Genomic DNA, 14,117 nt, shown 5'->3' with positions numbered 1-14,117 from the left:
AAGTGGTCTATTAATTGCATATTTCAATCTGTCTGTAAAAATTTAGTGTGCCAGTGACACATTGCATCTTGGAAAAGCCGGTTCTGTTAAGAATAGGAGTCGACTGAAACCTGAACGTTGTGGGACTCCCTTTGTTATTTTATTCCAGTAACTAAAATGTTCTACCTTTCGTACACGGTCTGAATTATTCAGCACAACATTTTGTCTTCTGTATGTCAAGTACTCGACGGGCATGTACGAAAAGTGGCCGAGCGACAAAGTGCTGGACATCTACATCTCATCAAACACCGGACAGATCGCTGCCCTTGCACGCTCTGTAAAGCAGTTTTTCAACCTTTCAGTGTTCGTGAAAGATCTTACAAACTACAATTTCATCTCACCCCTCCCGCCCCACACACCCCTTCCCTTCGCCCATCGCCCTTTCCTCAATCAATGACAATACATGTACTAAAGCTACAAAGTTACAAATCTTACAGAATACCAAGAGTAAGTAAGTGTAGTGCTGTTCGCAACAGCAATACGTTACGTTGATAAAACGAGAACCGATAACGCTCTATTACTGTCTGTGTTACAGGTAGCGCATAAAAAGTTGATGGATTATCTCAGCGGAACAGAGGGTGCAAAGGAGAAGAAGCACGAGTGGTTCGGGGTACGAGGATACGAGGATGTGAAAAGAGGAATATACCGGTTACCTGAGATGTATGCGAAGGGCGGAGCTGGCTGCCTCGACGCGAACGAATTCCCGCGAAACTGATTATGACAAAGAACACAGTTCCGCAGCTTATCGAGTGTGAAGATGTTTGTATTCTCATAGGGGATGGGAATTATTGTTAAAATACACAGCTGTATTTACACGCTGCCTGCTTCCACAGTACTGCACTGCACATTCATAAGTACTATTTTGAACGAAATGTGAATGTTTCAATGAATGCAAGTCAAAACTAACCTCTTCTAGCCAGGTCTTGATTTAAATTAAGTCAACTGTACAGTACTGACATAGCCCCATATATAAGCCGTTAATATCGGGGTACATGTGAATGTTAATGTTTTAATGTATTCATTGCTGGTAGTGTTTCTTCCGTGACTGTATTACTTCAGTAAAGAAAAACCGCCTTCAGTCACAATCGTGATTTTATTTTACCGCACGATGCTTTGTGAACTCTGAGGTTCATTTACTGGTCCAGGATGAAAGTTAACCTAAATTGGGAATGGAAGTTGATGTAGACTGTCAGAGTACCTGAAGATGAGTCCTCGAGACTCGGAAATGTATCGTGGATTTAAATAAAATCGCGACTATGACTGAAGTATTTTGTTATTTATTTTACAAATGTTAAAGTATTATTTTATCAACATGTACTTCGTATTTCTTGCCATTCGGGAAAGTAATCGGTTTTTGAATTCATGTTTTAGGGTCCTGTACATAATTTGGAAAATCGGAACCTTATGGGATCCCTTTGTTATGTATGTGCCTGCCTCTGCGATAGTTAAAAATGCTGTTTCTCAGAAATGGTTATACGTATCAGGTTGTAATGTCTGTCACTTATTAAGGTCTACGATCCCTTGGCGATGTATAAAAGTGAAGCGTCCATGTCACTGCAATCAAGAGAGACGACCGTTTATGTCACGTTTTAGATACTCGCAAAACTCAACTCATAAAAACCTATATTGTGCTTTCGGTTCACCTAGATTCATGATATTAGGCAAAAAGTGAGATCCCACAGTACAACCAAAGTAAAACCACCGAAAATTGTTAATTTGTAATTGCATCACACAAAAAAAATTTGTCACCTGTTTTCAGACTCTCTGTCTGTCCGTCACTTCGTTAAGACCCATTTTTCTGAGGCACGTGTGCACATACCAAATTAAAATTTATGTCAAATACTAAATTCTATCGTCCCTTGGAAGTGTAATAAATTTAAACATCTAAGTGAATGCTGTCAAAGGATACGGCCATTTGTGTTATATATTTTGATTCTTGCAAATTCATTTATCGAAACGTGTATGATACTTCCCGTTAGTCTATAATAATGAAATTTGGCAAGAAGAAAGATTCCACTGCACAACTACCGGAAAAAAATCTGAAAATTATTGATTTGTAATTATATCATACAAAAAATTTTGGTCTTTTTTACGTGACTGTCTGTCTGTTTGTCCATCTGTCTGTCACGTCCCCTTTTTTCAGAAGAACGGCTAGACGCGTCAAGTTGAATTTTCGTGCTAAGGTCTATGATTCCTTGGCAATGTAATAAATGTGCACTTGTAAGTCAACGCAGCAGAAGATAAGGACCATTACACTACTGGCCATTAAAATTGCTACACCACGCAGATGACGTGCTACAGACGCGAAATTTAACCTACAGGAAGAAGATGCTGTGATATGCAAATGATTAGCTTTTCAGAGCATTCACACAAGGTTGGCGCCGTTGGCTACACCTACAACGCGCTGACATGAGGAAACTTTCCAATCGATTTCTCATACACAAACTGCAGTTGACTGGCGTTGCCTGGTGAAATGTTGTTGTGATGCCTCGTGTAAGGAGGAGAAATACGTACCATCACGTTTCCGACTTTCATAAAGGTCGGATTGTAGCCTATCGCGATTGCGGTTTATCGTATCTCGACATTGCTGCTCGCGCTGGTCGAGATCCAATGACTGTTAGCAGAAGATGGGATCGGTGGGTTCAGGAGGGTAATACGGAACGCCGTGCTGGATCCCAACGGCCTCGTATCACTAGCAGTCGAGATGACAGGCATTTAATCCGCATGGCTGTAACGAATTGTGCAGCCACGTCTCGATCCCTGAGTCAACAGATGGGGACGTTTGCAAGACAACAACCATCGGCACGAACAGTTCGACGACGTTTGCTGTAGCATGGTCTATCAGCTCGGAGACCATGGCTGGGGTCACCCTTGACGCTGCATCATAGACACGAGCGCCTGCGATGGTGTACTCGACGACGAACCAGAGTGCACGAATGGCAAAACGTCGTTTTTTCGGATGAATCCAGGTTCTGTTTACAGCATCATGATGGTCGCATCCGTGTTTGGCGACATCGCGGTGAACGCACATTGGAAGCGTGTATTCGTCATCGCCATACTGGCGTATCATCCGGCGTGATGGTATCGGGTGCCATTGGTTACACGTCTCGGTCACCTCTTGTTCGCATTGACGGCACTTTGAACAGTGGATGTTACATTTGAGACGTGTTACGCCCCATGGCTTTACCCTTCATTCGATCCATGAGAAACACTACATTTCAGCTGGATATTGCACGACCGCATGTTGCAGGTCCTGTACGGGCGTTTCTGGATACAGAAAATGTTCGACTGCTGCCCTGTCCAGCACATTCTCCAGATCTCTCACCAATTGAAAGCGACTGGTCAATGGTGGCCGAGCAACTGGCTCGTCACAATACGCCAGTCACTACTCTTCATGAATTGTGGTATCGTGTTGAAGCTGCATGGTCAGCTGTACCTGTACACGCCATCCAAGCTCTGTTTGACTCAATGGCCAGGCGTATCAAGGCCGTTATTACGGCCAGAGGTGGTTGTTCTGGGTACTGATTTCTCAGGATCTATGCACCCAAATTGCGTGAAAATGTAATCACATGTCAGTTCTAGTGTAATATGTTTGTCTAATGAGTAGCCGTTTATCATCTGCATTCCTTCTTGGTGTAGAAATTTTAATGGCCGGTTGTGTATGTCACATTATTTGATGCTCGCAAATTAACACAGCAAAATCTGTAGGGTATCTCCCCGTAGTCCATAATCATGAAATTTGAGTGGAAGGAAGATTTTACAGTATAAACAAAGGAAAAAAATCCGAAAATTTTAATTTGTAAGTACACCACTGTCTTTCATGTTAACACCCCTTTTTCTCAGAAACGGATAGAGGTACCAAGCTAAAATTTATGTCACATACCAAGGTATATGGACCCTCAGTGGTGCAATTAACGTTAGCTTCTAAGTCATTCCAGTCAAATGATACAGCCAGTCATGTAACATATTTTGTTACTCGTATTCTCACTCATTAAAACATATGGGGTACTGTCCGGTGACGTAGTATCACGAAATTTCGCAAGAATCAGGGTTTCACGGTACAAGTAAAGAAACAATAATCTGAAAAAGTTAAATTTTAATTATATGACATCAAAAAATATTCCTTTTGTCATCTGATGCCCGACTTCCAAGTTTAAAGTGCAAGATTCTCGATAGTTTTTGGATCCCTGGGACCGATATCTTGCGAGTATCAGAGTAGATGCCAGGCAAAAGTGATCGAGATTCTCGGTTTCCATTATGGATGAAATGTCCGCATACATAATTAAGGGGGAGGGGGCGCCCCACAGGTTGAGAACCCTTCTTTCCACTATTGAGCAAATACAATTTTTTCTTATTAACGTTATTGCTGAGCGAATCTTAGGACTAGCCGCATAGTCTTTTCATGCAGTGATCGTCTTTGTAAAGCACCGGGGGCACCTGGGAGAACAGATGTGTTGCGAGCAAGCCATATGATAGACAGCGAAATACCCTGACGGGAAAAAAACATCGCAGCAGCAAGAAGGAGCTGTGAGACGTAAATTAAAGTTGGTAGGCGTGTTCCTACATCTGAAAGATGATGTATATCCGAATATGGCATCAGTCGGATAAGAGCGACTCTAGTAGCAAATTAGGTTTGCTCTAAATGCACGCTGTAAAGGTCAGTTGCTTTTGAGACTGGACGTGGTGAGCTGATGTTAGTCAAGAATGCCATTAAGACAATAAAGACGACATTATTAATAGCTCGCTGAGTTTGAACGAGGTCTTGTAATACGGCTGCGAGTAGCTGAATGGCCCTTTGGCGATACTACTGAAACACTTGACAGGAATGTAGCCACTGTACATGATTGCTGGCGGCGCTGGCTACGAGAATGTACGGTTGCAAGATGACTGGGCTCCAGACGGACCGATAAGGGAGACCATTGTGTTCGGCGTACGGCTCTGGCACGTTGTACTGCATCTCCTGTAGCAACCTGAGCAGCAGTTGCCACCACTGTAACACAACTGTTACAAATCGGTTATTACAAGGACAGCTCCGAGCTAGACGCGCTGCAGTGTGCGTTCCACCGACACAAAACCACCCCCATTAGCGACTTCAGTTGTGTCAGGCGAGAGATCATTGGGATGGAGGTCTGTTTGTTCTGACGAGCGCTGGTTCTGCCTAGGTGCCAGTGATGGCCGTGTGTTGGTTAGGAGGAGTCTAGCTGAGTGCCTGCAACCAACGTGTCTGCATGCAACACACAGTGGACCTACACCTACAGTTAAGGTCTAGGGTGTGCGATTTAGTATGACAGCACGAGCACTCTAGTGTATATCCCATGCACACTGACTGCAAACCTGTACGTCAGTCTGTTCATTCCTCATGTTGTGCTGCCTTTCATGAACAGCATCAAAGCGGGTTGTTTTCCAACATAAATTTTAACTTGATGCGATTTACAACACTGGCTGACATACCGCTGTTCACCAGATATGTCTTCAATCGAGCATCAACTGACGAGGACTCCTGCGTCATGCACCTACAGTATCAAGCGTCCCTGTGCTGACCGACCGAGTGCAACAGGCATGGAACTCCATCCCACTAACTGACACCCGGCATCTGTACAACTCGATGCATGCACGTCTGGATGCTTGCATTCAACATTTTGGCTGTTACACTGGTTTTTAGTGCACCAGTATTTCACATTTGTATCAAATGCTTGTTCGAGCATCAGCTGCTTTTTAAGTTGAAACCCAAATATCGAGCGGTTTCCGTCACAGCCCATCTTCACGGATTAGGGTTAAAACAGTTTAAGCCACAACAACACAGCCGCCATTACGTAAAAATTGGGCACGACTTAGTTGTAGAGCATGCTATGAATTCGAGTACTGCACGCAGGACTCTTGACGGCAACTATACTAATGACTCCCTAAAGAGAGCAATAACGAAGTGCCTTTTCAGCACTGCTCTCCTTACCCATGTCAAATGGCTCTGAACACTGTGGGACTTAACATCTGAGGTCATCAGTCCCCTAGAACTTAGAACTACTGAAACCTAACTAACCTAAGGACGTCACACACATCCATGCCCGAGGCAAGATTCGAGCCTGCGACCGTAGCGGTCGCGCGGTTCCAGACTGAAACGCCTAGAACCGCTCGGCCACATCGGCCGGCCTACACATGTCTACTCTACATCTACACCTGGTGGTGTGTGGCGGAGGGTACTTTGAGTACCTCTATCGGTTCTCCCATCTATTCCAGTCTCTTATTGTCCGTGGAAAGAAAGATTGTCGGTATGGCTCTGTGTGGGCTTTAATCTCTTTGATTTTATCCTCATGGTATCTTCGAGAGACATACGTAGGAGTGAGCAATATACTGCTTGACTCCTCGGTGAAGGTATGTTCTCGAAACTTCAACAAAAGCCCGTACCGAGCTACTGAGCGTCTCTCCTGCAAAGTCTTCCACTGGAGTTTATCTATCATCTCCGTAACGCTTTCGCGATTACCAAATGATCCTGTAACGAAGCGCGCTGCTCTCCGTTGGATCTTCTATATCTCCTCTATCATCCCTATCTGGTACGGATCCCACACTGGTGAGCAATATTCAAGCAATGGGTGAACAAGTGTACTGTAACCTACTTCCTTTGTTTTCGGATTGCATTTCCTTAGGACTCTTCCAATGAATCTCAGTCTGGCATCTACTTTACCGACGATCAACTTTATACGATCATTCCATATTAAATCACTCCTAATGCCTAGTCCCAGATAATTTATGGAATTAATTGCTTCCAGTTGCTGAGCTGCTATATTGCAGCTAAGTGATAAAGGATCGTTCTTTCTATGTATTCGCAGCACATAACACTAGTCTACATTGAGATTCAATTGCCATTCCCTGCACCATGCGTCGATTCGCTGCAGATCCACCTGCATTTCAGTACAATTTTCCATTGTTACAACCTCTCGATATATCACAGCATCATCCGCAAAAAGCATCAGTGAACTTCCGATGTTATCTACAAGGTCATTTATATATAATGCGAATAGCAACGGTCCTACGACACTCCCCTGTGGCACACCTGAAATCACTCTTACTTCGGAAGACTTCTCTCCATTGAGAATGAAATGCTGCGTTCTGTTTATCCAGGAACTCTTCAATCCAATCACACAATTGGTCTGTTAGTCCATATGCTCTTACTTTGTTCATTAGACGACTGTGGGGAACTGAATCGAACGCCTTGCGGAAGTCAAGATAAACGGCATCTACTTGTGAACCCGTGTCTATGGCCCTCTGAGTCTCTTGGACGAGTAGCGCGAGCTGGGTTTCACACGATCGTCTTTTTCGAAGCCCAAGATGATTCCTACAGAGTAGATTTCTAGTCACCAGAAAAGTCATTGTATTCGAACATAATACGTGTTCCAAAATTCTACAACTGATCGACGTTAGAGATATAGGTCTATAGTTCTGCACATCTGTTCGACGTTCCTTCTTAAAAACGGGGATGACCTGTGCCCTTTTCCAATCCTTTGGAACGCTACGCTCTTCTAGAGACCTTCGGTACACCGCTGCAAGAAGAGCGGGAAGTTCCTTGTCGTAATCTGTGTAAAATCGAACTGGTATCCCATCAGGTCCCGCGGCCTTTCCTCTTTTAAGCGATTTTAATTGTTTCTCTATCCCTCTGTCGTCTATTTAGATATCTACCATTTTGTCACATGTGCGACAATCTAGAGAGGGAACTAAAGTGCAGTCTTCCTCTGTGAAGCAGCTTTAGCGCGGTTGCCTTCAAGAGCCCTGTGTGCTACAATAGAATTCATGGCATACTGTACATATGAGACGTATCCATTATTTACGTAATGACAGGTGTGATGTTGTGGTTTAAACTGTTTTAGCCCTAATCCGTGTAGATGGTCTGCGACGGAAACTGCTCGATATTTGAGTTTTAATGAAAAAGCAGCTGATGGTCAAAGATGCCTCTTGTATATTACTCGACGGATGTTAATAGTCACCTACCGAAAATGTTCATTTCACATTTGCGAAGGCTTATCTCACGTTTACATTAACCTGTGATGTTGCAACGATATTCACTAAAATATGTCATCCAGGCGAATATATTCCCGAAATTTCAACCTGAGCCGTGTGTCGGCTCTCAACACATATCGCGCTGTAAAGATTGTTCTGAGTCCTTCCATTCCATCGTTAATGACAGGTGTGATGTGGTTTAAACTGTTTTAGCCCTAATCCGTGTAGATGGTCTGCGACGGAAACTGCTCGATATTTGAGTTTTAATGAAAAAGCAGCTGATGGTCAAAGATGCCTCTTGTATAGTACTCGACGGCTGTTAATAGTCACCTACCGAAAATGTTCATTTCACATTTGCGAAGGCTTATCTCACGTTTACGTTAACCTGTGATGTTGCAACGATATTCACTAAAATATGCCACCCAGACGAATATATTACCGAAATTATCGATCTTCGAGTCGTTGCTTCCTGTAAGCCTTGTGTAAGGGAATAAGATCGTTGGGGGGATGGTTGGTTGGTTGCCTAGCGGTGACGAGTCTGTCGGTCGGTTTTTAAAATCGGGAATCAGAGAATGTCGGACGGAGAGACCGCGGCGTGGCGTGGCGGTGGACAGTTGGCTGTTGTTCCGAGAAGCCGCGTGGCCTATCCTGGCGGTGCGAGACGAGTGGGACGGGTTGACGGGACGAGGCTGTAAGCTCTTGCTGTGAGCACCCGGGGACCACGGCTGTGGTTCCGAGTCTCTACTTGGTGGGAGCGGCAACGGATGTCTTTAAATTTTCCGTCTGGAGGCGGGAATGATGGACTAGTAACTCGCCTAACCTGAGGAGTGGTATTTCGCCGCCGTGCATGCAGAGGAGACGGGGGCTCCGGTGACAGAGCGCGTGGCTGTGTGACTGTGCCCAGTTGGGCACGCTGGCGACATGTACACGGTCGGGTGTGAGGAACCTTTGCGTCGGAGTTCACCTGCTTTTCCTCTGATAAACTGCAAGTTAAGTTGGTTAAGGGTTTAGATGTTAACTGAAGAATTTTGGTTTGTGAAACCAGCGTCTTTTCCGCCTTGTGGCCTCCTGCGTTCGGGTTTCCTGTCCCTGTCGCCGGTGTATTTATAGACTGATCTTTTCCGCTTCTTTTTAGTACTGCCCGGTAGGAAGTGTATTTTTGGGGAGTGATTAATGTTTTAGATTAGATTTTTTCTGCCTTGTGGCCTCCTGCGTTCGGATTTCCTGTCCCTGTCGTCGGTGTAATTATATGGTTCGTATGGCTCTGAGCACTATGGGACTTAACATCTGAGGTCATCAGTCCCCTAGATCTTAGAACTACATAAACCTAACTAACCTAAGGACATCACACACATCACTGCCCGAGGCAGGATTTGACCCTGCGACCGTAGCGGTCGCGCGGTTCCGGACTGAAGCACCTAGAACCGCACGGCCACACCGGTCGGCGGTGTAATTATAGGCAGTGATCTTTTGGCTTCTTATTAGTACTGCGTGGGAGGAAGCGTATTTTTGGGCAGGCGTATGGCCCCCGGAGTAGACAACATTCCATTAGAACTACTGACAGCCTTGGGAGAGCCAGTCCTGACAAAACTCTACCATCTGGTGAGCAAGATGTATGAGACAGGCGAAATACCCTTAGACTTCAAGAAAAATATAACAATTCCAATCCCAAAGAAAGCAGGTGTTGATAGATGTGAAAATTACCGAACTGTCAGTTTAATAAGTCACAGCTGCAAAATACTAACGCGAATTCTTTACAGACGAATGGAAAAACTGGTAGAAGCCGACCTCGGAGAAGATGAGTTTGGATTGCGTAGAAATGTTGGAAAACGTGAGGCAATACTGACCCTACGACTTATGTTACAAGAAAGATTAAGGAAAGGCAAACCTACGTTTCTAGCATTTGTAGACTTAGAGAAAGCTTTTGACAATGTTGACTGGAATGCTCTCTTTCAAATTCTGAAAGTGGCAGGGGTAAAATACAGGGAGCGAAAGGCTATTTACAATTTGTACAGAAAGCAGATGGCAGTTATAAGGGTCAAGGGGTATGAAAGGAAAGCAGTGTTATTCAATCCGTATATTGAGCAAGCAGTGAAGAAAACAAAAGAAAAGTTCGGAGTAGATATTCAAGACACTTAAAGTAGTAAAGCAGTTTTGCTATTTGGGGAGCAAAATAACTGATGATGGTCGAAGTAGAGAGGATATAAAATTAGACTGGCAATGGTAAGGAAAGCGTTTCTGAAGAAGAGAAATTTGTTAACATCGAGTATAGATTTAAATTTCAGTAAGTCGTTTCTGAAAATATTTGTATGGAGTGTAGCCATGTATGGAAGTGAAACGTGGACGATAAGTAGTTTCGACAAGAAAAGCCTAGAAGCTTTCGAAATGTGGTCCGAAGAAGAATGCTTAAGATTAGATGGGTAGATCACATAACTAATGAGGAGGTATTGAATAGAATTGGGGAGAAGAGGAGCTTGTGGCACAATTTGACTAGAAGAAGGGATCGGTTGGTAGGAAATGTTCTGAGACATCGAGGGATCACCAATTTAGTATTGGAGGGCAGCGTGCAGGGTAAAAATAGAATAGGGAGACCAAGATATGAATACACTAAGCAGATTCAGAAGGATGTAGGTTGCAGTAGGTACTGGGAGATGAAGCAGCTTGCACAGAATAGAGTAGCATGGAGAGCTGCATCAAACCAGTCTCAGGACTGAAGACCACAACAAAAACAACAACATGGAAAATTTTTATTTGTTATCAAATGTTTTATCAAAGTCGGTTTTAAGTAAAATGGCTTGGCGGTTAACTGTAAGGTAAATTTTTTTGAAAAGGCACTTATGCCAACTAGCTTTTTTGGATCTGCTCCTTGTCAAAAGATAAAGAAATGACTTTTAATGGTTGAAGTAATCTATAAAGAAATTGTAAATTGCAACTCGACAATAACCAACTAATTTTGGCCCCGTTTCCCAACTGGGGGTTTTCCTTGATTAATCGTAACACCTGTCTCACAACCTTTGTGTTGCTCCGATTACTTTCTTCGTCAGGGTATTGCGACTTCCACTGGACACCAGATCGGCACTGTCGGGTGCCGTGCCCCAGCTCCCCCTGTCTTGGCTCTCCCTGGGTTCTACACGCTGTCTACAGGCAGTGTACACGCCGTATACAGGCAGTCTACGGGCAGGCCCTCTACACCGCGCCGCACGGCTGGGTTCTACACGCTGTCTACAGGCAGTCTACACGCCGTCTACAGGCAGTCTACGGGCAGGCCCTCTACGCCGCGCCGCACGGCTGGGTTCTACACGCTGTCTACAGGCAGTCTACACGCCGTCTACAGGCAGTCTACGGGCAGGCCCCCTACGCCACGCCGCACGGCTCTCCCTGAGTTCTACACGCTGTCTACAGGCAGTCTACACGCCGTCTACAAGCAGTCTACGGGCAGGCCCCCTACGCCACGCCGCACGGCTCTCCCTGAGCTCTACACGATGTCTACAGGCAGTCTACACGCCGTCTACAAGCAGTCTACGGGCAGGCCCTCTACGCCGCGCCGCACGACTCTGCCTGGGTTCTACAAACTGCCTACAGGCAGTCTACACGCCGTCTACAGGCAGTCTACGGGCAGGCCCCCTACACCGCGCCGCACGACTCTGCCTGGGTTCTACAAATTGCCTACAGGCAGTCTACACGCCGTCTACAGGCAGTCTACGGGCGGGCCCTCTACGCCGCGCCGCACGGCTCTTCCTGGGTTCTACACGCTGTCTACAGGCAGTCTACACGCCGTCTACAGGCAGTCTACGGGCAGGCCCCCTACGCCGCGCCGCACAGTGGCCGGGCCGGGTCCCGCGCACCCACGCGCCCGGCTCGCAGCCCCGCCGCCTATCGACCGGCCCACTGCCGGCTCGGCGCGTCTGGCTGCCGGCTGCCCGCCCGCCGCAGCCTGGAACGCCACGGCACGCCGCACCGCCGCCATTCATTAAGCGACCACTTCCCGTCTCCTTCCCACCAGCAACGCCGCCGAAGCCTTTCCCTCAGTTCTGTTCAAGCATCCGTATCGGCTACCTGTCCAACTCTCTATCCAACACTCCCCGCCCGCCCTCCCCCCCCACGTCCTCCTCCTCCTCCTCCTCCCTCGCTCCAGTTCGACGCGCGATGACGTCGGCGATCGCGACCTCTTGTCGCCGTTGTAATGATGTCGTCTCAAGCAATTGATTGGTCGGTTTATTTTGCGGTGGAAGGGAAGGGGGGGGGGGGACCAAACAGCGAGGACATCAGTCCTATGGATTAGCAAAGGAAGTCGGCCGTGCCCTTTCAAAGGAACAATCCCGGCATTTGCCTGAAGCGATTTAGGGAATTCGTTGGAAGACCTAAAGTAGGACTTCCTGGCGCGGGTTCCTTGCAGTGGAAACACGGGAATTTGTTATTTGTTTTTCTGGAATTTGTACATGCACTACCGGCCATTAAAATTGCCACACCCCGAAGATGACGTGCTACAGACGCGAAATCTAACTGACAGGAAGAAGATGCTGTGATATGCAAATGATTAGCTTTTCAGAGCATTCACACATGGTTGGCGCCGGTGGCGACACTGACATGAGGAAAGTTTCCAATCGATATCTCATACAAAAACAGCATTTGACTGGCGTTGCCTGGTGAAACGTTTTTGTGATGCCTCGTGTAAGGAGGAGAAATGCGTACTATCACGTTTCCGACTTTGATAAACGTCGGATTATAACCTATCGCTATTGCGGTTTATCGCATCGCGACATTGCTGCTCACGTTGGTCGAGATCCAATCACTGTTAGCAGAATATGGAATCGGTGGGTTCAGGAGGGTAATACGGAACGCCGTGCTGGATCCCAACGGCCTCGTATCGCTAGCAGTCGAGATGACAGGCATCTTATCCGCATGGCTGTAACGGATCGTGCAGCCACGTCTCGATCCCTGAGTCAGCTGATGGGGACGTTTGCAAGACAACAACCATCTGCACGAGCAGTTCGGCGACGTCTGTAGCAGCATGAACTATCAGCTCGGATACCATGGTTGCGGCTACCCTTGACGCCGCATCACAGACAGGAGCGCCTGCGATGGTGTACTGAACGACGAACCTGGGTGCACGAATGGCAAAACGTCATTTTTTCGGATGACTCCAGGTTCTGCTTACAGCATCATGATGGTCGCATACGTGTTTGGCGACATCGCGGTGAACGCACATTGTAAGCGTGTATTCGTCATCGCCATACTGGCGTATAACCTGGCGTGATGGTATGGGGTGCCATTTGTTACACGTCTCGGTCACTTCTTGTTCGCACTGACGGCACTTTGAACAGTGGACGTTACATTTCAGAAGTGTTACGACCCGTGGCTCTACCCTTAATTCGATCCCTGTGAAACCCTACATTTCAGCAGGATAAAGCACGACCGCATGTTGGAGGTGCTGTACGGGCGTTTCTGGATACAGAAAATGTTCGACTGCTGCCCTGGCCAGCACATTCTTCAGATCTCTCACCAATTGAAAACGTTTGGTCAATGGTGGCCGAGCAACTGGCTCGTCACAATACGCCAGTCACTGCTCTTGATGAACTGTGGTATCGTATTGAAGCTTCATGGGCAGCTGTACTTCTACACGCCATCCAAGCTCTTTTTGACTCAATTCCCAGGCGTATCAAGGCCGTTATTAAGGCCAGACGTGGTTGTTCTGGGTACTGATTTCTCAGGATCTCTGCACCCAAATTGCGTGAATATGTAATCACATGTCAGTTCTAGTATAATATATTTGTCCAATCAATACCCGTGTATCATTTGAATTTCTTCTTGGTATAGCAATTTTAATGGCCAGTAGTGTACTTTGGATGTCTCAGACGCTAAGACACAATTCTGAGTCGCTTCTTATTTGTGCGCAGTCGTTGGTCAGAGTAGCTTGTCGCTGGAAGATGAGCTTGTATTGTCATCGCTGCTTAGAGGTGAAGAGAGCGAGAGTTCAGTCGCCAGAAGAGTAGTGAGACAGACGCCGAGCAGGTAGAGGACCCGTGGCAATGTAGACGTAAAGCTAAGTGCATCTGTGTTCAAATGAAATGATTTGTATTAAATCACTT

The 14,117-nt window shown here is 46.2% G+C and overlaps 1 protein-coding gene across 1 annotated transcript; it reads left to right on the top strand.

The window, feature by feature from the left end:
* The first annotated feature begins 432 nt into the window (after positions 1-432).
* LOC124712102 lies at positions 433-12,002 on the top strand. The gene is made up of 3 exons (XM_047242400.1): positions 433-486; positions 575-649; positions 11,073-12,002. Exons 1-3 carry the CDS (start codon positions 433-435, stop codon positions 12,000-12,002), a joined length of 1,059 nt encoding a protein of 352 aa, XP_047098356.1.
* The last annotated feature ends 2,115 nt before the right edge of the window (positions 12,003-14,117 follow it).

The sequence above is a fragment of the Schistocerca piceifrons genome, chromosome 8, assembly GCF_021461385.2.
Source record: "Schistocerca piceifrons isolate TAMUIC-IGC-003096 chromosome 8, iqSchPice1.1, whole genome shotgun sequence".
Lineage (NCBI taxonomy): Eukaryota > Metazoa > Arthropoda > Insecta > Orthoptera > Acrididae > Schistocerca > Schistocerca piceifrons.
This window is presented reverse-complemented; position numbering and strand designations above follow the sequence as displayed.

Coding starts and splice junctions, on each gene's coding strand:
- LOC124712102 (XM_047242400.1), top strand. CDS start 433: ATGACAATACATGTACTAAAGCTACAAAGTTACAAATCTTACAGAATA. Junction 487..574: donor AATCTTACAGAATACCAAGA/GTAAGTAAGTGT, acceptor TCTGTGTTACAG/GTAGCGCATAAAAAGTTGAT. Junction 650..11,072: donor AGAAGCACGAGTGGTTCGGG/GTACGAGGATAC, acceptor TTTCTTCGTCAG/GGTATTGCGACTTCCACTGG.